At 40.3% G+C, this 25,962-nt stretch overlaps 1 protein-coding gene across 4 annotated transcripts in view; it reads left to right on the top strand.

Moving 5' to 3' along the window:
• The window catches only part of pde7b (phosphodiesterase 7B), a 243,153-nt gene that overhangs the window by 52,926 nt on the left and 164,265 nt on the right, over window positions 1–25,962 (top strand). The window contains exon 1 of one of the 4 annotated variants that reach the window (XM_008114525.3): window positions 8,058–8,496. The exons of 2 other annotated variants lie outside the window; for them this stretch is intronic. In XM_008114525.3, coding sequence (XP_008112732.1) covers window positions 8,476–8,496 — 21 coding nt within the window. In that variant the 5' untranslated portion in view covers window positions 8,058–8,475. Of the gene's footprint in view, window positions 1–8,057; window positions 8,497–9,191; window positions 9,481–25,962 lie in introns of those variants that run through there. One more of the 4 variants, XM_008114524.3, reaches the window with a different exon arrangement.

Raw genomic sequence — 25,962 nt, 5'->3', positions numbered from 1 at the left:
CTGCAGACTACTTCAAACTTCAAATCACACACTTGCTTGCTGTAAGAGCTGTCCTGGCCAGATGGCACAGATAATTATTTCAAACATATCTGAAACTGGACTGATAAGTTTTGTATCTGTGTATGCTGAACACATGAAGGTTGTGAGTAAACCAAATATGTTATTTTATCCAAGTCTACTTCATTCTTGTCTCCTGACTGCATGATATAAAATAAGTTGTTTTACGGGAGACTATATGAAAAACACTTCTTAAGCTCTGCTTTGTTTACGCACTGGGAAATCTCTGTTTTTCTAACAGATCAGTGATAACCGGTTATTCAGTCTAACAAGTGAAACCATTGCCTTGCATAATTGTATCTGGTTGTATACCACAAGAGAAGATTCTACTCTAAAGGGTTTTTGGCTCTTCTTTGAAAGGTCATGCTTTTCTTAAAAAGCTATGATCTCCAAATGGTATTTCCCAAAATGTTATGAATGGAATTTTCTGAAAAAAGCATATAAAATGTCAGCACCCTGACTAGATCTTATATATGTGTCTATATGTATGTATATGTATGTGTGTGTGAGTGTGTGTGTGTGTGTGTGTGTGTGTATGCACAGATGCATATGAACCCAGAAGAAACTACATTGAATATGATTTGTTTATTACCTTACCTCTATATACAGGGTACCTCCAGGGGCTCTTGTATACTGACCACAAAATCAGGATGGCAATAAAGACCACTGCTACTGGAACCAGCCCAACTGTCTTGACTACCTCCAAATTCTGGTGCAGGATTGAGAATTTCCTCTGAGTTAACTTAACCCAGGAAAAGGCTGCATTAAGGTGGCCTTCCCCTGGATTAAGCTGGATCACCCTGTGCAGCATTTGGCCACTGCAGGGATTATTATTATTATTATTATTATTATTATTATTATTATTATTATTATTATTATTATTATTATGCCCCACCTCTATCTCCCCAAAGGGACTCGGGGCAGCTTACATGGGGATGAGCCCAATCAACATAGTTAAAATATAAAATATGAACATACTAAGTACACACATGGTACATAGAAGTGCATAAACAATAACAGAAAACAGAAAACATTATAACAAAAATAAATCAACCATCAAACCAACCAATAAAGTTGAAATAATGGTCAGTTATTTGTGTCAGTTATACTGTGAGCCACTATCACATCAAAATGCATCTAGGGTTGATTTTTTTCTTCTTTCACCAAGCTCCATCATACTTAAAATTTCCATTTTGGCTGCCAAATTTATAGGTCTTTGTAATGTTTGGGTAGTTTGTGAGGCAAACAATCTACTTTCTCCTTTCTCTTTTTTCTCTATCTTCATTTCTTGGGGCAGTGCAGATGTGCCCCAGGTATGTCTTTCAACACAAAATCCTTTTTATTTTATTCACAGAATTTTACAGGGCTTTGGATAATGCATTTGTCACTCTTCTGTGTTTTCCAACCATACAACTAGAAATCCATTATTTTTTCATACCACTAGAAATCCATTAAGGAGAGAAACATCTAAAAGCTATATAGTATCTTTTGAATGGTAGTGTTTGGAGAATACCATCTGGAAGCAGCTGCAGAGTCCAAGAATTGGAAATCTACTTGAAATATTACATGTTTTAGCTGAAAATAATAATTGATTTTGTACTTTGCTGTTTCCTTTTATTCACAATATCTGCAATCTAACAAATAGTCCAGAATGCATTTGGCTGCATCCCTGCTACCTAAGCCCATAGAAGAACACATCTGAAAAATAAGAAAAACCTGTATCATAGAATCATAGAGTTGGAAAGAGAGTATATGAGCCACCTAGTCCATGCAGGAAAAGCACAATCAAAGCATTCCCGACAGATGGTCATCCATGTTCATGAATGTGAACCATGAATACGGTAGGAGTCTACCATATACCATGCAGCTGTGGACAAGTCTACACAGGGACCACCAAATGCAGCATTGCCCAAACACGAATCAAAGAACACGAAAGGCACTGCAGACTAACTTAACCAAAGAAGTCAGCCATAGCAGAGCACTTGATGATCACTTGAGTAACACAGAATATTATTTGACAACACAGACATGCTGGACCACTCAAACAACCACCATGTCAGAGAAGCCATTGAAATCCACAAGCATGAAGACAATTTCAACAGAAAGGAGGAAACCATGCAAATGAACAAGATCTGGCTACCCATATTTAAAAAACTCTAAAATCAAGACTGTAAATAAAAACAACATTCAGAAAACAGGGTAATTCCAGACATGAAGCAATCAGGGCCAGCTAACACCTCCCAACATAGGAATCCCTCAGGCAGGAAGCAACCAGGCTTTGAATCTGCAAGGCCATTAAATGCTAATCAATTGCATCATTCACAGTTGCCTCAAACAGACAAGAGTTCTTTCTTCCAATCTGGTCTTTCCACAGATATATAAACCCCACTGTTTCCAACAGACCTCACACCTCTGAGGATGCTGGCCATAGATGTGGGCGAAACATCAGGAAAGAATGCTTCTGGAACATGGTGATACAGCCCGGAAAACTCACAGTAACCCAGTGAACATCTAACCTTTCAAGATTCTCCCCAAAGCTCTAAAAGAGCGATCTCAAGGATACAATATTGTATTGTATTCAAATTCAGAATGATATTTGACCTTACACTATTTATATGATCTGTGTTGTTCTCTTCCTTTCTTTTAAGTAGTACTTATGACATCCACAGAAAATGTTTAGAAGAGAAGCAAAGCAGTCATATAGTGTCAGTACAATATTCATAGTGGGATCTGGCATATCCACTATAATGAGAAGAGATGAATATGGTGTTGAGATAATAGTCACAAAACTGTCATAATTTAGGAGGGCTGCTAGAGTTTCCAGTATAGGATATGTCATTTCACCATGTTAAGCTCCCCTGTTCACTTGAGCCTTCTCCTACCCTCTAGTTATCATGAACTGATGTCAGATCATTCATACAGTGAAGAAATGCAAATCCAAAATGTAAATTATTTTAGAATTGTCATATGATACAGTTTTGATGTACTTATAACAGTCATACTTAAGTTTTGAGAACCACCATAGTATAGTTGTTGGAGTGTTGGACTCCTACTTTGCAGATCAGAGTTTGAATCACTGTTTGGCCATATAAACCCATTGGGCAACTTGGTACAAATCACACACTCTCAGAAAAAAGCAAACAAATCTCTAAAAAATTAAAAAAATTTTTATAAAGGATCACTATAGGTCAAAAACATTTTGAAAGCACACAACAAACAACAAACACATGCTTAAGTAAGTAAAGTCTTTGAGAAAGAAGGCTGCTAAAAAAGCCAATGGGATTTTGGCCTGCATCAATAGGGGTATGGCGTCTAGATCCAGGGAAGTTATGCTCCCCCTCTATTCTGCCTTGGTCAGACCACACCTGGAATACTGTGTCCAATTTTGGGCACCACAGTTGAAGGGAGATGTTGACAAGCTGGAAAGCGTCCAGAGGAGGGCAACTAAAATGATTAAGGGTCTGGAGAACAAGCCCTATGAGGAGCGGCTTAAAGAGCTGGGCATGTTTAGCCTGCAGAAGAGAAGGCTGAGAGGAGACATGATAGCCATGTACAAATACGTGAAGGAAAGTCATAGGGAGGAGGGAGCAAGCTTGTTTTCTGCTGCCCTGCAGACTAGGACACGGAACAATGGCTTCAAACTACAGGAAAGGAGATTCCACCTGAACATCAGGAAGAACTTCCTCACTGTGAGAGCTGTTCGACAGTGGAACTCTCTCCCCAGGGCCGTAGTGGAGGCTCCTTCTTTGGAGGCTTTTAAGCAGAGGCTGGATGGCCATCTGTCGGGGGTGCTTTGAATGCGATTTCCTGCTTCTTAGCAGGGGGTTGGACTGGATGGCCCATGAGGTCTCTTCCAACTCTACTATTCTATGATTCTATGATTCTATGAAGCTCACTTTCACAAAGTCTTTGTATATCCACTCTGCCCAGACCTCTTTATTCCTCTTCCTCTGACTAGCTAGAGGTTTTAGCAGCATTAGCATTTGGGAGTATGATGAAAAAGGGGTGGAGAAACACGAACTTATGATGTTGGTTTGCAGTAGTGGGTCTGCAGCAAACAATTTACTAAAGCTTGAACTGGGAGAAAATGCAGTTATATTCTAGGAGTTCTCCTGTAGAGATTAGTGCCTGCCTGCCATAGGCGAAGTAAATATAAACTACTACAAGAATCCCTTAGTAAGAAGGCATGAAGAGCAAAACAGAGAGAAAGGGAGAAGCAGATAGCTTACTTCACAAACTACCCCAAGAGAAACCTATAAGTTTGGCCACCAAATGAAAATCATAACAAAGGTGGAAGCTGGTGAAAGAAAGAAAAAACATCCCTGGGTGCATTTTGGAAGAAGCTTTCAAAATGGTCTCTAGAAGGATCACAATGTTTTTATTTAGTTATGCAAGGCTTACCCCACCTGTCAGTTTCATTTCTCATGGACATATTGTTAGTTTTGGATAAAACGTTTTCTGAAACATATTGGGCTGCTGTTCTTTTTATGGTGTATGAGAAGCTATCCCTATGTTTTTCATTTTATTTCTGCCTCTGGTGCCAAATTTTCTGTGAAAGAAGTAATGCTGAGGAACACATCTACTTCCTTAACTGTAACTGTAATCGATGATCACCAAGTTTTGCAATTTCCATTAATTAAGTCACCAATCGGGAAAATCCTGGACTGTAAACTTTATGCCAAATTAATGTGTAGTATTTTATATAGGAAATAGTGTTTTCTGCACAGGAATCAGCTATTTTTTGCTATAATAGAGAAACACTATTATTTCATGCACATACAATGTTGTTTACTGCACAGGTGATGGTATTTTCTGTGCCACATATGAATTTAGAATATACATTCCTAATTACAGAATATCATTCTCTGTGGGGATACAGCATTTTATGCACAGGAAACAGCCATTTTCTGCACAATATTATATTACTTTGGAGAAAACAGTTTTTTGTGCATAAAACAATGATATGAACATTTTGTGAAGGATGAATCTAAAACTCTGTCACAAAATTAGCTAAGAATTACATCCCTAGAATTTCAGGATATTCGATCAAATGGCTTAGTTGATCATAGAAGTAGAGATTAAAATAGAAAGAAAGAAAAAAGAAAAGACAGTATTACAGCTGAGACCTAACAGAATACTTCCCAAGATTTTCAAGGGGAAGTCCATCTGAGGCCATTAAAACCTGCAGGGTTTTAAATATTTGCTTATAAATGTTACCTGTAAAGTTCATTCTACAAAATTTCATAGTTCTCTCTATCATTACTGTGCATACTACTGTTAAAAGAGCATCTAACCTCTATATTATGAGGCCGTGGAGGTCCAACCAAGTTGAGTAAACTTCTCCTGGGCTTTACTGTCAATACTAGGTTACTTTAGTGAGGTTGGGCTCCAATGTGTCTTATTTTCCACATAATAGTTTTCCTTCATGGAGTGCTATTAGAGAGCAGTTCAGTGTCTGGAGGCATCTCATATTTGAAAAAGCTGCCCAGCCCCTAGTTTAAAGATAAAGAACTATACAAAGGAGGACAATGTGCCTTGAAGTTGCCCATCAGTACCAGGGCTGGATTATGACCTTTAGAGGCCCTAAGCACTTAAGAGATTTAGAGGCCCTAAGCACTCCATACATATCTAATTCAAAATATAAACAATAATAAACCATAAAAAGTTATCTTTCAAAATAGAACAAAATGTACAGTAAGATGGAAAATTATGCTTATTTTGTATACATCTTTCTTTATATTTGTAAAGTTTTTGCCTACTTTTTCTAATGGCAAAGTCATTTGTTGTAGGAACCACCATTTATGGAAATTAGCTTTGCAGCATTCGCTCCATGGTAAATCCAGCAATGGAAAATTTCTGTGGTTCTGCTGTTCCCTTAATGCCATTGCACATGTTTATTTTGCGAAATGGTTAATCCAGCCCTGATCAACACCCAGGCAGCAGACCTGGGCAGCAGCATGGGCAGCAGACCTGGCTCATGGATGGCTGCCACCTAAGCAGTATTTTTGCCTAGTACTTATTTTTTATTTGATTATAACACAATATTTTTGCATATGAAAATGTTGTGAAAACCAATGTTTTTCTTTATTGTATTTTTTTGGTAATTCAGAAAAGAGGACACAAGCACATGTCTTCCCTTTGCCACCTGCAACAAAACATGGGGCACATCAGCATTGATACTTTAATGCCAGCTGGATAGCATGGTGGTTATACAACACATGCCATGAATGAATGCTGCAGCATGCTTTAAGGGCTTTAAAATGAAATAAGGAAAGTTGGGGGATACTACAAAATAGAGGCTTTAATGCGCACCATACTCACGCTAATATAAACCACAGCATACGGTGAAAGCGATGCTGCAGAATGCAAATTGCTATGTGGACAAATGAATTGTTCCGCTAATCCACACATGAAAAAAATTACATTCTCTGCAGATCTTGAACTTGGTTCAAAGCCAGCCACTGCTGTGCATTGAAGCACTGTTTGGCCCACAAGCTAGTTCCAAGACTTACAGTGTAATAATCCATACAATGAAACTGCTTCCGTATATGCTGGTTTCATTGCAGATTAAGCAGTCAGTGAAGATATGCCCTTGGGAAAGGGGAGCAATATAAGCCAAGTTATATGAGGTTGTGATTGTTATGTGCCTTCAAGCTGTTCCAGTCTATGATGACCCTAAGGTGATCCTATCACAGGGTTTCTTGGCAAAATTTTCTCAGAAGAGATTTGCCCTTGTTTTCCTCTGAGGCAGAGAGAGTGTGAGTTACCCATAGTCACCCAGTGGGTTTCATGACTAAGCAGGGATTCAAATCTTGGTCTGCAGAGTTACAGACTGTTATTATAGATCTGGAACCAAACCCAGAAAAAAAGGTGGTGGGGTTAGTTTTAACAAATCATTTTAGTTTCTCATTGTTTAATTTAAATTGTTTTGTTGTACATATTCCATAGGACAAGATATAAATATTTAAATGAAATTAATATATTTTAATACCCCTGTAGGATTCTGGTAGCTCAATGGGTTAAACCTTTGTGCTGGCAGAACCGCTTACTGACAGTGAGAGCGGGGTGAGCTCCTCTCTGTCAGCTCCAGCTCCCCATGCAGGGATATGAAAGAAGCCTCCCACAGGATGGTAAAACATCAAACATCTGGGCATCACCTGGGCATTCTCTCACACCAGAAGCGACTTGCAGTTTCTCAAGTCATTCCTGACACAAAAAAAGGAAAAAAACTCCATAGAACCATATATTCATGGTGTTGGAAGAGACCCAAAGGGCCATCCAGCCTAATACTCTGCCATGCAGGCACACACAATCAAAGCACTCCCAACAGATGGCCAGCCTCTGGTTAAAACCCTCCAGAGGAGACTCTATCACATCCCAGCAGCATATTCTACTGTTCAACAGCTCATCATCAGGATGTTCTTCCTAATTTTTAGATGAAATCTCTTTTTCTCCATCTCCTTCTCTTAAATTAATTACCTAATATCTCCAAAAAGGGTTTTATGTGTCCCTTTTGACACATTCCAATGTGCACAAACCCTTCCCTATTTTAATTTACCCCAATCTTAAAGCACAGTCTGGGTGGCCATCTGTCGGGAATGTTGTGATTTTATTTTCCTCCATGGCAGAACGGGGTTAGACTGGATGGCCCTTGTGGTCTTTTTCATCTCTATGATGCTATGATCTAGCTGGCAGCCGTTCAGAGGCTGGATATGTACATTTAAAAAATCCAAATGATAGGCCAAGTTTGATTGGAAATACTACCCGGCACTCTTTCCCTGCCTCTGCTCCCCATGGCAGCCCTGATTCCTTGCTAGTGTAGAGTGCATGCTGTCAAAATCCCTGCCACATTCTCCCCTTAGTAGTCCTTTAAAATTAATAGCACATGCAGGGGAAAAACTAAACCCCTTTGACGTCACTGGTGAAACGAGGAAACATAAACAGAGGAGGCTTGACTCCAGCGAGTTGGCGGGGGCCGGAGCTGATTGGCCGGCTTGGCTGTGCCTGTGGCATTGACAGCACCTCCCAGCCTGGCCTCCTTCCACTTGCAGCTGAACACTCAGCCAGGCAGAGACTGCAGCAGCAGCAGCAGCAGCAAGCTCTCTATCCCAGCACTTGCCTGGCAGAAAAGTGCAGTCTTCTCTCAAGACTCGTTCTCTCTCTCTGCTTCTTCGTGCTAACCGTTTCCTACGGCATTCCCTCCCCTTCCCAGGACCCCCACTGGACCCTCCACTCCCACCACCCCACTGGTGCACATGTCCATGTGCACCTTTCCCTCTCCCCTTGTGCTTCTCACTCAATTATTTGCCTGATCCTGGATGCCGTTTCTGGATCCTGCAGTACAAGTCTTCATGAACAAGCTGAACCGCTTGCAGATTTCGCGGCATTCAAAGGTCACCGAACTGCCACTATGGTTAAATGTCTTGTTTAATGGTTGAGGTATGTATACAAAATTGGACCGGCATGAGTGCATACTTATGTTGTTATTGTTGCTATCATCACTGTTGTTCAAAAGCAGGGGGTGGTGTTTGCATTTGCCATGCTTAGTGGGAAAAGTTGTCTTTGTACAAAAAAATTAATTGCCTGTGGAAAAACTTTTAAATGTTCTTACCCTTTTTGTCACTGTTGAGACTTTCCTGAACTAGGAAACCAGGAAACTTGTATGAATTGCAACTGTAATAAATGCAAAAGATAATCAAAAGGTTCTGGTACCGTAACACCTAATGGCCTTTAGGAAAGCGAAAGGTTATTTCACCCCTGTAATCTGTTGTCAGGTCTTGAGTCTTTCAGTGGTAGTCCTTATGATGGAATATCAAGGGAAAAATAATGAGGGATATATTAAAAAAAATAACAACAGGTATGGGCGCTGGTCAATGGGTACAGTATATTCAAATATTTGTTTAGGAATATAGGTTACAAATGTTTAGTGTCTGGATATTTCATCTGGCTTGCATTTCAAAATACAAAGTTAGAAATGTGTGTGTGTTGCTTTAACTTCACTGAAGAGGAGATTGCCTGTGTCAATATTTCATCTCTTTGCTGATGGCTTTAACAGCTAGCTGAGGAAGATTTGCTGGGAACTTCAGAAGAAGCTGAGTCCAGGGCTGTTTGGTGACATGTACATTCAACTGGTCATCAAACAGCAGCCTGGAGTCTCGGATGGCTGTGGCAGCATTAAAGTGACTTGCATGTGCTGCAGGAAACAGGAGCAATGCTTCAAAACAGAGCTCACATTGTTTTCATGAGTGTAGCTATACACATTCATTTGGAGAAGGTGTTCTCTTGGAGAGATGTGTGCTTGAAATCCTGCCACAGTATTAATGGATGGCCTATAGTTTAATTAAGCTATGGCCAAGAAATAAATTGCCTGATCAAGAGGCTGCAAGATTTAAGCACACTGGACACTCTTCTGAGTCGCTGGGGGTGAGTAAAAGGCTGGAGTTGCTTCATTTTTTAAAACTTGTTCGTAATTGCAGGCTCATTTTGTTTTGTTTTTTCTAAACAGGTGACAAATTGAGAAACATTGAATGGGTCACCCTGACAAGGCACTTGAAAGGTTTAAGAGGGGAGAAACAATTAACTGCTCATGCTTCCTAAGTGCCAGCTTAGGAATGGCAAAATACTAGCTCCGAAATGCAGACTATCTGCTATGTGCTGTGAATGGACAATTGCTATTCTGCAGTGCCTGGTGGGAAAAACAAGGACTTTGTATATTACAAATGCATAACTGCAGCTTCTCCATTTCCTTTGCTTTATTTTCACTGATGGTTGCAAGAACAAAGAGACTCCTGTCATTAATAAATTGCTTAATGACACATCTCACATGTTGTGCTAAAGCATCCCTCTTTCTTTTCCGACAACCAGCCCACTATCAATTTTTATTAGCTAGAAAAAGATATTGCCTTCCCCATTACTGATATTTTTGCTTCCTTCTTTTCCCCACCACAGTAGACCTTTTTCACAGAAAATGTTTGCTAGTTCCAGAAATCAAAGCCACTGCTTTATTGAAGGTGAATTGTTTTTACTACTGTGCATAAATTGTGCCTTATTCAGTTTATATGTTCATGCTGTAGCAGAGGAGAGAATGTGAGGAAAGTAGAGAATTCTGCAGGGAGGGAAGAAGTCTTCAAACTTTCTGAACTTTCTGAAGGAATCTGGTTTCTAGGGCCTTGACTTTGATAACAGTTTCATAAGGAGGGATAAATATAAATTTTATATTGTGTTATATTGTATTTTTCCCGGGCATGGCCCCATGTAAGCCGCCCCGAGTCCCCATTGGGGAGATGGTGGCGGGGTATAAATAAAGTTTTATTATTTTATTATTATTATTATTATTATTATTATTATTAAATGTACCTCCCAAAGTGTTCAGTTGTGTGACTAACAATTTTATACTTTGAAAACTGTGATTGGAAAGAGAATTCTGCCCCTAATGTCTTGATCAGCCTGATCAAGGAAAGCTTAATTTTGTTTTTTTAAGTCTGGGGGAAAATAGTGAAGCTTAAATTGATTACAATCAAGGGAGAAGCCACATGTTTTTGAAGGTGAGGAGGCTCAGGTAAAGCTAGCATCATCTGCAGAATTTTCTTCCAATCTTTCATCATGTGTAATAACGTTTATTCCGTAAGACAGTTTCACCGTTTTTGGTATTTCCCCTTTCCCTTCCAGTAAAATGAATGACTTGGCATGGAGACAAGGAAATATAAAAGGTGCTAATATCACATCATTGTATTTCACTTTGCATAGGAACGATGGGGCTGCCTTTCCATTAGACAAAGTGAGATGACAGCCTCAGACAGCAAATTGTTAGCATTATGAAAAAGCCGCAAATCGTTAGCCCATTATGTAGTTACTTTTCAGGGATTTTTTTCTGCCAGAGATTTTCCATCTCAGGCACCTAAATAACTTGGCTGGATTAAGGTACTACACACTTTGAATTAGAGGTGGTTAGTGTGGGAGGGGTGACACTCCTTGTCTCAGGCAAGAAACTGTATTGTGCAAGGCCTGGGGTCCGCAGGGAAATTGCAATAGGGAGATACTGCATTTAACAGCTTCCATGCTTATCTCAGTATGTAGGTTTGGAAGCCTATTGCTCTTTTTTTCTTATTGATTTCAGTATATTTCCAGCTCGTGTACAATTTTTGACTCTGTTACTGTATATGCAATTTTAAATGCTTCCAAAATATTTGGGGAAGGAAACTATAGGCTAGAGAGCAGGGCTTTTTTCGTGTTTATAAATGATCAAACTTCTTAAAGTATGCATTCTTAATACAAATTAGAACAAAATGAGGAAATAAATTTAAACTCCACTGAGATTCTAGAAGCCATTTCCTATATTCAGTTTGTTATTGGTGTTGTGTGTCGTCAAATCATTTTGACCTATAACAACCCTAAAGTAACTCTCACAGGGTTTTCTGGGCAAGATTTGTTGGAGGGAAGATTGGCATTGCCTTCTTTTGAGGCTAGAAGGAGTTGACTTGCCCAAGGTTACCCTGTTTCCACAGCCAAGTGGGGATTTGAACTATCGTCTTGTGCTCAAACCACTACACCACACTGTTATATTGGTTGGTATATATAGTTATATTGACCGATTAAATGTGATATTCTAATCATTATTTACATTTTTTACCTACTACATCCCAAATGTTCGTAGTAAACCACCCAACTTTTGAGTGGTTAATCTATATCAATGAGTCTTAGTCCAAATAATGAATTCTGTTATGGTTTTTAAACATTGGAGCAAAGGATTTGGTCAGTCTACAGAGGAGGGAGGTTCTAAATGATCTCAGAAAAGGGAACTTTGCATTAAAACAGGCATGGGCAAACTTCAGCCTTCCAGGTGTTTTAGACTTCAACTCCCACAGTTGTTAACAGCCATACCACTGCATTAGAAGATCAGTTGGGTAGTTCAATGCCAGTATTATATGAAGTGGCATGATCTGCAGGTTTGCTTTGCCCCAAAATACTGAGTTTTATAATTGATCAGAATTCAGCAGCGACATTTAAATAGCATTATATGAGCACCTCTTTGCTTACATGCCTACAATTGGCCCCCAGTGAAACTAACATAAGTTGAAACACATCACAAGAAAGACAAAGAATCCATTGCTTGTGCTGTAATAGTTTGTGTCTTTAAAAAACATCACAGCCATCGGTCTAGCCAATATCATGCAAACCTTGGCTCAAACAGACATATAAGCAGCCATGGTTTTGTTATTCCAAAAGCTTTAGTATGTATGTCAAGGCTATACTTCTTGATATTGTCTTCAGAGTACACAAAAAACTACATAAAAGTTTTGTCTCCTCTTGTTACCCAGTCAAGTGTTCATTGATCCTTGCTTTACAGCAGGGGTCCCCAAACTTTTTAAGCCGAGGGCCGGTCCACAATCCTCCAGACTGTTGAGGGGCCGAATTATCATTTGAAAAAAAAAATACAAACAAATTCCGATGCACACTGCACATGTCTTATTTGTAGTGCAAAAACAACAACAAAAAGAAGAAAAATGAAAGAACAATACAATATTTAAAAATAAAAACAATTTTAACCAACATACATTGATCAGGATTTCAATGGGAAGTGTGCTCCTGCTTCTGGCCAATGAGATAGTCAAGTTAATTAGGATTGTTGTTGTTGTTGTTGTTGTTGTTGTTGTGTGCCTTCAAGTTATTTCAGACTTTGGGCGAGCCTAAGTCTAAAATTTATTCATTGATTATTTATTTATTTACTGCATTTATTTACTACATTTGTATCACACCCTTCTCACCCCAAAGGGGACTCAGAGTGGCTTACAAGTTATATGTACATACAATATATTATATTATTAGCATAGCACAATATTAGCATTATATATTACTATATTGAACTATACCACTATACTGTAATATTATTAGTAATATTATATGTAATATAGAATATATAATTAATATTATTATATGGTATTATTATTAGTGTTATATTGTATTACATTATAATATTATTATTAATATTATATGTATATACAATATATTATATTATAAAACTGAGGGCGGGGGCCAGGTAAATGACCTTGGAGGGCCGCATCCGGCCCCCGGGCCTTAGTTTGGGGACCCCTGCTCTAGAGGGAGGCGGGTTTAAAAAAAAAAAGAAAATCCATCCACGGCTTGGTTGTTAAAGTGATAGTTAGATCACTGTTCTTTGAAGAGAAGTTGTTTAAGAAGTATTCATACAAACAAGACTGTACTGTAACTCAAGATCCTGAAACGTCTATGTATTGCAACCAGGACCGACCCGAGGAAATTTAAAGGGGTACGCAAATATTTTTTTTGCGCCCCCTCCCCTGCGCCGCAGGAGGCGTGGCCAGGACTGGCCCCGCCTCCCGTGCCGTAACCCCGCCTCCCACGCTGGGCGGCCTGAAAGGACTCCCGCTGCAGCGGGCGCGCGCCATGGGAGGCATGGCCGGGCGGCCAGGCTGCGTGAGGCGGGAGTCCTTCCAGGCCGCGACGAAGGCCGCGGCCTGGAAAGACTGCCACTACATGCAGCCTGGCTGCACCATGGCGCGCCCCGTGGGAGGCGGGGCCAGACCTGGCCATGCCTCTGCGTAACACGGCCCCGCCTCCGCCAGGTGTGGCCCCGCCTCCCAGGGGCTCAATAGTGCCCCTGGGAAGGTGGCACCCAACGTGGGAGCGTGGCCAGCGTGCCGTGTTGGGCCAGGCCTGATTGCAACCACAAGCATATGTACAAATAAACTTGAACTTCGTTGTTGTTCATAAAGATTAGTCTCACTCTGAGCCTGGGGGAAAGCTATTACCATTGAGCATTTATCATTTACGTTAAAAAGACATTACCTCGCGTTGGTGGCAGTTACGGTACCTTCCTATACAAGTTACCAAATTTACTCCAAACTTATTTTCCCTCCATATTTTAAGAGCTGTTTACAATTACATTATAATATTATTATCAATATGTATACACAATATATTATATCATTACCATAGCACAATATTGGTAAATGAAAGAACAATACAATATTTCATAGAATCATAGAATCGTAGAGTTGGAAGAGACCTCATGGGCCATCCAGTCCAACCCCCCGCTAAGAAGAAGGAAATAGCATTCAAAGCACCCCCGACAGATGGCCATCCAGCCTCTGTTTAAAAGCCTCCAAAGAAGGAGCCTCCACCATTTAAAAATAAAAACAATTTTAACCAACATACTGTAAACTTATTGGGATTTCAATGGGAAGTGTGGGCCTGCTTCTGGCCAATGAGATAGTCAAGGTAAGTAGGATTGTTGTTGTTGTGCCTTCAAGACATTTCAGACTTTGGGGGAGCCTAAGTCTAAAACTGAGGGCGGGGGCCAGGTCAATGGCCTTGGAGGGCCGCATCCGGCCCCCGGGCCTTAGTTTGGGGACCCCTGCTTTACAGGTTCTACCAACTGACCCCTTTAAAAAGTAAAAGCCAATGAAACTTGGCTGGTTTTGTCATTCATGCAGAGACCTTGAAATTAATGTATGTTAAAATTGAAAGCAATGATAGCTGTGTCATATGGATAAGTCAGTAACAGTAGATAATATATCAGTCACTCATGTGTCCTTTACTGTGGCTTCTTAACTCAAGGTCAAAGAGAACTTTTATGTAGTTATTATTTGTGGGTGAGACTCTGGAGACCAGGGTCTGAATCGCTGCTCTGCCATGGAAAGCCACTGGGTGACCTTGAACAAGCCACAATCTCTCAGCTTCAAAGGAAGGCAAAAGTAAACCCCTTCTGACCAAACCTTGCCTCCTCCAAAAGGTGATATGGTCAGTATAAGTCAGAAATGACTTGAAAGTACAACAACAATGCTCTAAACTTGCTCTGCTTTCATCACTTGGTCATAATTGTCAATAGCATTGTGTGAGCATGCTCTTCTGGTTTTTTTATTCCTCCTTATGGGATACCATTAACAGACATCTGTTTTTGTTTAGGAAACACCTGTCAGCCCATTTCTTTTAAAGCTTGGGAAAGCTCCCTTTTGGAACTAACCCTCCTAAATCCCACTGGTATGTCAGCTGGAGTGTGTTTGTGTGAAGCTTTAGAGCAAATATCCTTAAGATAAGAGGGAAAGAGAGAAAATGTTCATACTTGGTATATTTTGCTTAGCAAGCATCTCCATCAAGCATCTTTCCATGTTCTTCCTAGGCTATAACTCCAGTGGTCCATGCGTAGGATCAATTGACCCCCCCCCCTGTTATTTCTTACAAGTTAATCCTAGTCATATGTTAGTTTGAAAATGGAACAAAAACCAAAAGATGTATGAAATTGATAGCTACTGTACTAAATAGTCTTTAAATGTTTATTCTTCTGAGGACTTCTGATCTTAACTTACTTGGCCCACATTTTTATCCTACTGGTGAAAGCAACACTGTAATTTCCCACATGATTCCTCATTTGGAGTGTGACTGGAGTGCCTTTAGATGAGCCCATAAATGAGAAACTATGCTGCTTTTAGTAATGTACAAATCAACCATCATCCACCCTACATTGATTTTAATAAGCCATGTATTTTCAATGTATTGTCAAAGTCTTTCACAGGCAGAATCACTGGGGTGTTGTGTGGTTTCTGGGATGTATGGCTGTGTTATAGCAGCATTTTCTTCCAATGTTTTGCCTTCATCTATGGCTAGCATCTTCAGAGGATAAAGCAATATCAGCAGAAAATGCTTCTAGAACACAGCCATACAGCCTAGAAACCACATAACACCCCATGTACTTTCATCTGCTCCATCATATTCAAAGTGCCCTATCTGGTTTTAGAAGGTGGAGCATCACGTTAGTCATATTTAGGGTAGAAAAAATGATACAATGGGTGTTTAACTACAAGGTACAAATGTGTCTCTTCTCTTTTCCTTGTATCTCTTTCTTCTTGACAATTATCATCCATCACTTTCAAAAGGAAAGTAACTCTTCACTGGCATATATTTTGTGGACTCTAATTTGTGGGCGGAGCCCTGGTGGTGAAGTGTGTTAAAGCACTGAGCTGCTGAACTTGCAGACCGAAAGGCTGCAGATTCAAATCCTGGGAGTGGAGTTAGCGCCTGCTGTTAACTCCAGCTTCTGCCAACCTAGCAGTTCGAAAACATGTCAATGTGAGTAGATCAATAGTTACTGCTCCGGTGGGAAGGTTACTGCGCTCCATGCAGTCATGCCAGCCATATGACCTTGGAGTTGTCTACGGATAACGCCGGCTCTTCGGCTTAGAAGTTGAGATGAGCACCAACCCCCAGAATCAGACATGACTGGACTTAACATCAGGGGAAACCTTTACCTTTACTTAATTTGTGGGTAGAGGGTCCTGCCCAGCTAGAGATTCCATTGAGAAATAATAATAATAATAATAATAATAATAATAACTTTATTTGTACCCTATCCCATCTCCCAACAAGGGACTCGGAGCGGCTTACAGTCATAAAAACGTAGTAGATAACATAAAACAATATAAGTAACACATCAAATTGAAAACAATCACAAAATTAACACAATACAACTGACGCATCAATAGGCAATTATTATATAAAACAATTTGAACAACATTTAGAGTTTGAACCATTGCATGAATAAAGATAAGCCATAGAATCCGTTTGGTGGTTATGAAGAATTCTTACATTTCGCCATTGTCAAAGGCCTGTTTATAAAGCCAAGTTTTCAATTCCTAAAGGACATGAGTGTGGATGCTTACCTAATCTCTCTGGGGAGGGTGTTCCAAAGCTGAGGAGCCACTACCGAGAAGGCCCCCTCCTTCATCCACACCGACTGAACTTTTGACAGAGTTGGGACTGTGAGGAGGACCTCCCTAGCAGATCTTAACACCCAAACAGGTTCATAGGGGATGATGCGGTTACGTAAATAGACTGGACCCAAACCATGTAGGGCTTTATAGGTAATAACCTGCACTTTGAATTGGTCCCAGAAGCATATAGGCAGCTAGTGAAGCTGCTTTAAGAGGGGGTGGTTCCCTATAGCTCGCTCCTGTCAGCAGCTTGGCTGCAGATCGTTTTACTAATTGAAGCTTCTGAGCAGTCTTCAGAGGTGTTCCCACATAGAGTGCATTGTAGTTATCCATACAAAATGTAATGAAAGCATGGACCACCATGACCAGATCTGGCTTTTTGAGGGACTGGCGCTGTTGGCGCGCAAGTTTTAATTGTGCATAGACCCTCCCGGCCACCATCAACACCTGAGCTTCCAGGGTCAGCTGAATTCAGGAGGACCCCCAAACTGTGGACCTGTGTCCTCAGAGGACCATTACCCCATCGAGCACAGGTTTCCACCCTATATCCTAATCTGCCTCACAACTGACCAAGAGGACCTCTGTCTTGTCTGTATTCCGTTTGTTAGCCCTCATCCAGCCCATCACGACTGCCAGGCACTGGTCCAGGACTTGGGCAATTTCTTTAGATTTAGGTGAAAACAAGTAATAGAGTTGTGTGTTACCTGTATACAGATGACACTGAACTTCAAAACTCGTAATGACCTCACCCAGTGGTTTCATGTAGATGCTAAAAAGCATGGTGGAAAGAATAGTATCTTGCAGGATTCCACAAGCCAATGGCCAGGCGTCTGAGCAGGTTACCCCCAGCATCACGAACTGGGTCTGGGCCTCCAGGAATGCAATGCAATGTTTGCAAGTCCCATCGCAGAAAGCAGATCCAAAAGGATACCATGGCCAATGGTATTGAAAGCAGCTGAGAGAGAACCAACAGGGACACACTCCCCCATCTAGTTCCCTGCGGAGGTTATCCACCAAGGCAACCAAAGCTGTCTTCGTTCTGTGACCAGGTCTAAAACCAGACTGTGACAAGTCTAAGTAATCAGTTTCATCCAAGTATGACTGGAGTTGAGTGGCCACTACCCACTCCAGAACCTTGTTCAAGAAAGGAAGATTAGAAATAGGCCGGTAGTTGTTTAGTACTGAAGGGTTCAGGGAAGGTTTTTTTTAAAAAAATTGGTCTTGTACCTGCCTTTTTCAGGCATGATGACATTTTTTCCTTTCCCAGTGAGGTATTGGCAATACTCGCAATCTAATTGGCCAATCCCCCTCTGACTTCTTTGATAAACCAGGAAGGGCAAGGATCTAGAGTGCATGTGGTAGCCCATACTGTTCCAAGAATCTTGTCCACATCATCAGGCTGAACAAACTGAAAGGAATCCATTAAAATAGGACAGACAGGTGCTTTAGGTACATAAATTGGAGCTGCCACAATGCAGGTGTCTAAGTCAGAGCAGATCTGAGTGACTTCATCTGCAAAGTGATAGACAAAATCGCCACATTGAGCTGCCAAGTGATTGGAGACTCAGGGTGAAGGAGCCCTCTAACTAATTGAAACAGCTCTGCTGGTTTATTGGTTGCAGACGCAATGTAGGTAGCCGAGTGAGTTTTCTTGGCTGTCCTCATTGCCATGGAGTAGGCCTCTAGTCCATGCTTGGTCAGATTTGTCCCGAGTTCTCTGCCAGTGGCACTCTAGTCTCCATCTTGCTTGCTTCATTGCTGTTAGCTCCCTAGTAAACCAAGGAAGAGGATTGGCTCTGCCAAGCAAGAGGGGACATTCAGGAGCGATCATGTACACCACCCTGGTCTTCTCCTTATTCTAGAGCCACTTTGAGTCTTGTGCCGTCCGCCAGACAATAAAAAAACTATAAAGCTGAAACGTGCCGTCCTTTATCCGGGCAAACTGCAAATCCCTATAAGCTGTCCTAAAAATATTGAACGACTGAGTCTGGAAGACTTCAAAAAAAAAGGATGTTTATTCATACAAGGTTGTAAACCTGGCACAGATCTTAAAGTTACAGAAAATGAAACAAATTTCTATAGGTTTTAGTTACAGAATTATCCCTGGTTCCAGAAGGCAAAGGTGATTATAAAACCACTATACCCTAATCACGCTGTCTATTTTAGAAGGAGAAACTCTTTCCTTCCCTATCTTTACAGCAAAGATTAGTTCTAGAAGCGACGGAATAACCCTGCTCCTCTAACTAGATTCCCTATTCCAGATCAGTATAATTCAATACTTATCTAATTTGGATAGGCTTAGATTGGCCTGGTTTTGAGGATGATTTGTCCCAGTTAGCTTTGCACAGCTGCAGCACGTTGGAAGACTATAGCCAAAATGAGGCTCCAAAATGGAGACTAGACCCTGGTAAAAAAGGGCGGTCCTAAGATGTTGTACTCTTTGACCAATCATTGCAAAGAAAACTGCAGCCAGCTCTTGCAGACTCCAAGCCACTTTTCCTGGGCTTTTGCAGCCAGAGGCTGAAACAAAATGCAAAGGAGGGAAAACAAACAAACGACCAATAGGTAAGGCAAACCATCGTCCTGGGGGACGGAACAAGTCTCCTCAGAGAGAAAGGCGGGGTAAAAGTGATGTAAATAAATAAATAAATAAACCACAGCTTTGACAGGATCACCTGCTGCCATGGCAGGAAAATGCCCAAGAGATGTCAGGAATCCATCTAGATCCATTAGTCTCTTGTGATGGACCATTTTAATTGGTCCACCACCCCTGCAGAGTTTAGGAGCTGCAGTTAGTCTAAACCTGATCAGGTGATTGGTTCATGACAGAGGAATGGTAGAAAGTTCCTCCACACTGCTTTCATCATCCCCTCCCACTTTAAAAACCAAGTCTAAAGGGTGTCCAGCTACATGAGTAGGCCCAGATATAATTTGAAACAGCCCCATGGTTGCTATGGCAGCCATGAAGTGTTAAGCTGCTCCTGACAAAGTGGCATAAGCCACTGAGACTCCAAAGCCAAACCAGAAACCACCCTGGAGTAGTCTGGCCTTCGAAGGATGCATTCACTGCAAGAATACCACATATTCGCAGATTCTGTGCTGGAGTTTGTCAGCATCTCTAACTGTATTTGTCTGAAAACAACCATTTCCCTCACCATTTCAGAGATAAAAACCAGAAACATCAAATCAGAAACATCAGCTTGCAGTCAAGATGGCAAAGGTTATAAGGTGGGAGAAGCTGCAGCAGTTTACTTTTGCTCAAATCTACTGGGAAGGGCAAGATTCCATCCTCTTCTCTCCCACTCTTCCTGAATTTACTGAGTGCGAGCTACTTTGGCATTTTGTACTCAGTTTGTAGCAACTGAGTACAACTGAGGACAAAGTGGGAAAATTAGAGAAGAAACTGGAACATTTTAAAAGCCACTGCATAGTGGAGGGTTAATTGGGACTATCCTTGCCAAATTGGGACAGTTGGAGGATATGTGAAAGTAGACAGAAAAGTGTGATTTGTGTACACATTCAGAGCTGGGACAATCCCTGCTTACCAAATGCATCAATGTTTCTGAAAACGTGTACTTTTCTATAGAACACTTTCATTTACATATTTTTTAAATCTTTTCCCTGATGAAACCAGTGTTCATCATCATCAGTTAACAATCTAAGATTCCTTCCTATTTTAAGTGTTACCACAACTGATTCAACTACTGAGAGAAGGAGACTATCTTTACTATCACAAGACACTACTCCCTGTACCGATACAGATGACATCTTGCTGAATTTTTTTCTGGTCAGTTCAAGCCTCCATTTCCTTTGCAATAATTTCCCCTGGCCTTCTCCATGAAACTGGCAAAGTAGAACTAGAATCTTTAAATTGCATTGTTTTTTCCCCCTTATGATTAAAGTGCTGGTGCTCATATACTGTATGTCTGAATTAACTATTCTCTACTTAAGCATAAGTTAGCAGGAAAATAGATGGCTGAGGGTAATTTCCCAAGGGTTACTGAAATTAATAAAGGTTTCTCTAACTTGGTCAGTTTCTATGGAGTATAGAGCCACAATGATGAGCTGAAGGGAATTAACAATGGTGAAATTGTAAGAATTTATTATTATTATGATTGTTATTTTTCATCACAGGTTCTACTGGGGAAAAGGGGAGATTGAGTAAGTGAAAGTGTGTGATACTAAACCAGAACTAGATTGATGTTGCCTAGTATTCTAAACACTTACTAGCAATTGATTGGCAGGAGTTTAGGCTTGAGATTTTCCAGTAGTGAGAACTTGAAAGGGGGTCTTTCTTGCTTTCTATTGAGCCATGACATGGTAATAAAGCAGAGAAATTGAACTTTTCATGAGGGTTTAAAGATAGGATGGCCTTTACTTCTGCTTGATATTTCAGGCTGCAAAAGACGATACTAATACCGGTCGGTCCTGCTCATGATTCTTTGGCAGGAACTTGGCAAACATGTCTATTGTTAGTTTGATCAAGCAACTCAGCTCTTACAAGTTTATCTTGCTCATCTTAATTGCCAATAACATGCTTGTTTAAGTTTGTAGCACTATAGGCAAAGCAAAACATGTCTCAAGATTACAAGTTGGCAGACTGGATTTAAGTTCTTTTTAAAAAAAAATAGTGTTAATATAGGCAGAGTTGGTTACTTGGTAAAAATACTGTTGATGGTGGACTTTTTTCTTAGACAGCTATAATCTATTAGTTCTTTTGATTTGTGCAAGCTTATCGGTAACATGTATTTGTTAGTCCTCTACATTGTCTCAGAAATTCTGGTCAACAATATTTATCCCAGCACAGTAGGCACTAAATTCAGTAGAACATTAGCTTGTGAAAATTTTTGGACTCCAGCTCCCAAACTCACCTGGAATACAATGTCCAGTTCTGATCACTACAGTTGAAGAAGGGTATTGACAAGCTGGAACAGGTTTAAAGAAACATGCCTGGGATTGTCAAAGGTCTGGAAATTGCAAGAAAACAAATTTCACCTAAATATTAGGGATAAGTTCTCCCTGTAAAAGCTGTTCATCAATGGAATAGTCTCTCACAGAGTGCTCCACTTTAAACAGAGATAGGATAGGTTGTGTTGTCGAAGACTTTCATTGTGTTTCACTACATGGCAGGTAGATGCACTAAATGGTTCTTAGGGCCTCTGCCACCTCTGTGGCTCTACAATTCTATGATTATGTGACTTCATCTGCTTCATCAGATGTATAGAAAATCATGTGAGATGCAGTCCAACAAAGTTTAAGGTTTACAATTATCTTGAAGCTGCTACAAGACTTCTTGCTGTTAATGTAGTAGCAGAAGTCTCACATGTCGCAATGCTCACTTGTGTGAGAATTCTTGTTAAGGAATAGGCACTTTAGGTGATTCTCATTACAACAAGAATTATCTAAGGGCATACATGTTCCATTTGTGTCATGTTTTATTGTATACACAATCTTGAACTGATTAAAATCAATTCCTTAGAGAAGTTGTTGCTGTAGGCCAAATCTTTCATTTTCATTCCATCTTAATTCTTAATATAAGCTTTGCCAGAACAAGGATTGCATAGATTTAAGACATGCTTTTGTCTCTATATAAGACTATGATAATTCCTAAGAAACTCTGGTGAAATATTTGTTTATTTTTCCACAAATATTTCACCTGCCATTTTCAAAGTGGCAAAGTAGAACTAGAGCCTATTAAAATTATAGCATTGAGATTACTGGTTCCCAACCTTTGGGCCTCCAGGTGTTTTGGACTTCAGCTCCCATAATTCCTAATAGCTGGTAAACTGGCAGGGATGTCGGGGAGTTGAAGTCTAAAACACCTGGAAGCCCAAAGGTTGGCAACCACTGTTTAGAAGAATTTGGAATGGGAGTTTGAATTAGATTAAGAAGGTTTCTGTCACCCCTCCTTTTTCCTAGCATCTCCCCCACTTTAGCACTCTCCAGAAATAATTCCATAATCCCAGAGTGGATGGCAGTGCATTTGAAGGAAAGTAGGTTGGTAGAGGCTGTAGATGATAATGTAACTATTCAGTAGAAATCAAGTTGAATATAAGTACCTATAAAATTTGCAAATGCCTTTTAGATGGGATAGACAGAACCTGAGAGCATTTTGTTAATGAAATATCAGAGAAAGATCCACCCATCCCTACATACAATGTTCATTACACTTTTGAGAGTAACATGACCTAGGAAGTGAAAAAAGTCCCTCAGAGCATGTAAAAGTCTCTACTCTACTGAAATTTTAAATTAATGAGAGTTATAACTAAGGGAATGAGAAACAGGGAATTAAATCACCACACATTTTGTTCTTACAGGCAAGAAAGAATATTTGCCATTTTCCTCTTCACTGTAAGAAGGTCATTTTTGAAAACTATTGTGAAGTTTTAAAAATTATTTTCTGCTTGTAACCCATTCCATTAAAAAAGCATTTTCTGCACAGAAAATAAAATCCTTCAATGGAAAACATTTTTGAACAGCAAATATTTTTTTGCAGAAAACAATCTTTCTGCTCAAAAAATAGCATTTTCTGTACAGAAATGTCATTTTTAGAAAAGATAGTGCTATTTTCAGTGTGTGTGTGTGCGCGCGTGCCAAAACTCCAGAGCATTCCCAGAGTTTCATTAGTGGAAGGCGAAACCAACTCACTCTGTTTTATTGCACACTAAGGACTGGAGTGATTTCTGGTCCACTTTGGGTTTGAGATCACATGTGGAGAAGCCCCAGGGTTTTCTTTTTCAAGATTTTTTCACTACTTTAGATACTCATTTTCCAACAGGTTTTGAATATTCATAGAATCAACAAGCTGAAAGGGGCCAGAGCCCGACCCCCTACCATGCAGAAATACACAGTCAAACCACTCCTGACACATGGCCATGCAATCTCTGTTTTAAAACCTCCAATAAAGGAAACGTCACCACACTGAGGGAGCATATTCAATTGTTGAACATTTTTAATGTTTTGGTGGAGTCTCTTCCTATAATTTAATCAATGTCTTAGTCTCTGAAGCAGCAGAACACAAAGACTCCTATCTTTTCATATATTTATACATGGTTATCATGTCCCGTCTTAGCTTTCTCTTCTCCAGGCTAAACACAATCCGGTCCCTTAGCCTCTGCTCAGAAGGCATGGTTGCCAGACCTTTTACCATTTTGGCTACTTTTCTCTGAACACATTCCATTTTGTCAATATCCTTTTTGCATGACAGCGCCCAGAACTAGATACCAGGTGAGGTCTCACCAAAATACACTACACCTGGAAGTAAGAAGTCACCAAAGTAGGCTGGCAGTATCACTTCCCTTGATCTAGGCTCTATACTCCTATTGATGCAGGCTAGAGGTAGATTGGGCTTTTTGACTGGTGCATCACAGTGTCAATTCATGTTCAGCCTGTGGCAGGGCCGTAGCCAGAAAAAAATGGGGGGGGGGGGTTGAAAATTGGGGGGGGGGGGGTTGAACCCCTAGTACCCCCCACCCCCGCTACAAACCTGTCAATATCTGCTTGAAATAGTGCCTGGAGGGACTCTTAATGTTTTGCGTCTCATAGATTTAGCATGGGGATTTGGTTAACCAGTTAAAATTCATGAGTAAACCAGGTTTTTTTTATAATCTGAAAAATTTGGGGGGGGGGTGAACCCCTAAAAAAAAAACCCTCGCTACAGGCCTGGCCTGTGGTCTACTAAGACTCTTACATATCTTTCCACTTGTATTGATGTTGAACAAAGTGTAACCATTTCAGTATTAATTTTTTCTGACTTAATATCTTACATTTCTCATATTGAATTTTTTAAAAAATTTTGAGGCAGCTCTACAATCTATTACAGTCATTTTGAATTCTTATCCTGTCGTCTGTGGTAATACCTACCCCATCTAATTTGGTGTCATCTGCAAATTTGATAAGCATGGCTTTTATTGCATTTTCCAAGTCATGGATAAAGGTGTTAAATAGCACTGGGCCCAGGACAGAACCCTTTGGCACGCACTGGTTGCTTTTTTCCAGGATGAAGCATCCTTTCGGTTCGGTCAGTTAACCAGTTCCTAATCCACCTAACAATAGCATTGTCTAATCCACATTTTACTAGCCTGTTTACAAGACTATCATGGGAAAACTTTGTCCAAGGTCTAACTGAAATCAAGATATGCTACATCCACTGCATTCTCTTCATCTACCAAGTTTATTGCTCTATAAAAAAGAAAGATAAGGTTAGTCTGGCATGACTTGTTTTTGACAATCCCATGTTGATTTAGTGATTTTAGCATGCTAATGGTCATAGCAATCATAGCATTCCTTTCTAAGTGTTTACAAACTGCCTTATAGTTATATGTTCTAGTAAGTCTGCAAGACGAGTGAGGAATTTGATGGACCTGGTTTAATTTTTGGTTTAATTTTACAGATGGGATCTGCTATTGTGCAACAGAGGGACAGGGCTGTTGGTAAGAATCAATATCAGAGGCATTTTACATCATTGAGATGTACTGAACTGGTTACTGGGAACCATGAATAGTACTCAGTGTATTCATTTTAGGTCTGAGTGTATTCATTTTGGCTTCTGAGATTCACTGTGAGAACAAAATCCTAGATTCAATTGTCCTTTATTGTTCTTAAGAACAGCACTTCTTATATTTTGGTCTCTTGACCAATATCTTACGCTACAGCCACCAAACAGAATGCATTAGAAATACTTTCATGGTGTAAGTACTCTGCATGATAGCATAATCCTTCATATATTTAATCAACAACATGTCTCCTGGTGTCCAGTGGGATTCAGTGCTCAGCAAGATTGTATCATTTGGAGCCACCGTGTCAAAATATGTGAGAGTTGCCCTCCAGGTGTGTAAATTCAGACACAAGGAGAGTTTCTATGCCCTCAACATGCATTCCTAGAGGTAACTGGCAACTAGTGTGGAAACTGTGAGTGGATTTCACAACTTCTGTGTAGATCTGCATTTCCAACAGCTGCTGCATGGCAGTCATAATGCTAATAACACTCCCATGGTATGCATGTGTAAGGGTGCATTGAAACTTTAGTATCCTATAGCTGAGGACCACTTTATGTGTAAGTATGCCTCAGTATATCCAAATAATATGAAGCTTGGCCCATCTCCCTGGCACAAACATTAACCGAGTGTCCTATTTATTCTACACATGGATTTTTCTTGTT

This window comes from Anolis carolinensis, chromosome 1 (assembly GCF_035594765.1).
Source record: "Anolis carolinensis isolate JA03-04 chromosome 1, rAnoCar3.1.pri, whole genome shotgun sequence".
NCBI lineage: Eukaryota > Metazoa > Chordata > Lepidosauria > Squamata > Dactyloidae > Anolis > Anolis carolinensis.
Note: the sequence above shows the minus strand (reverse complement) of the source record. Positions and strands in the feature narration are given on the sequence as shown.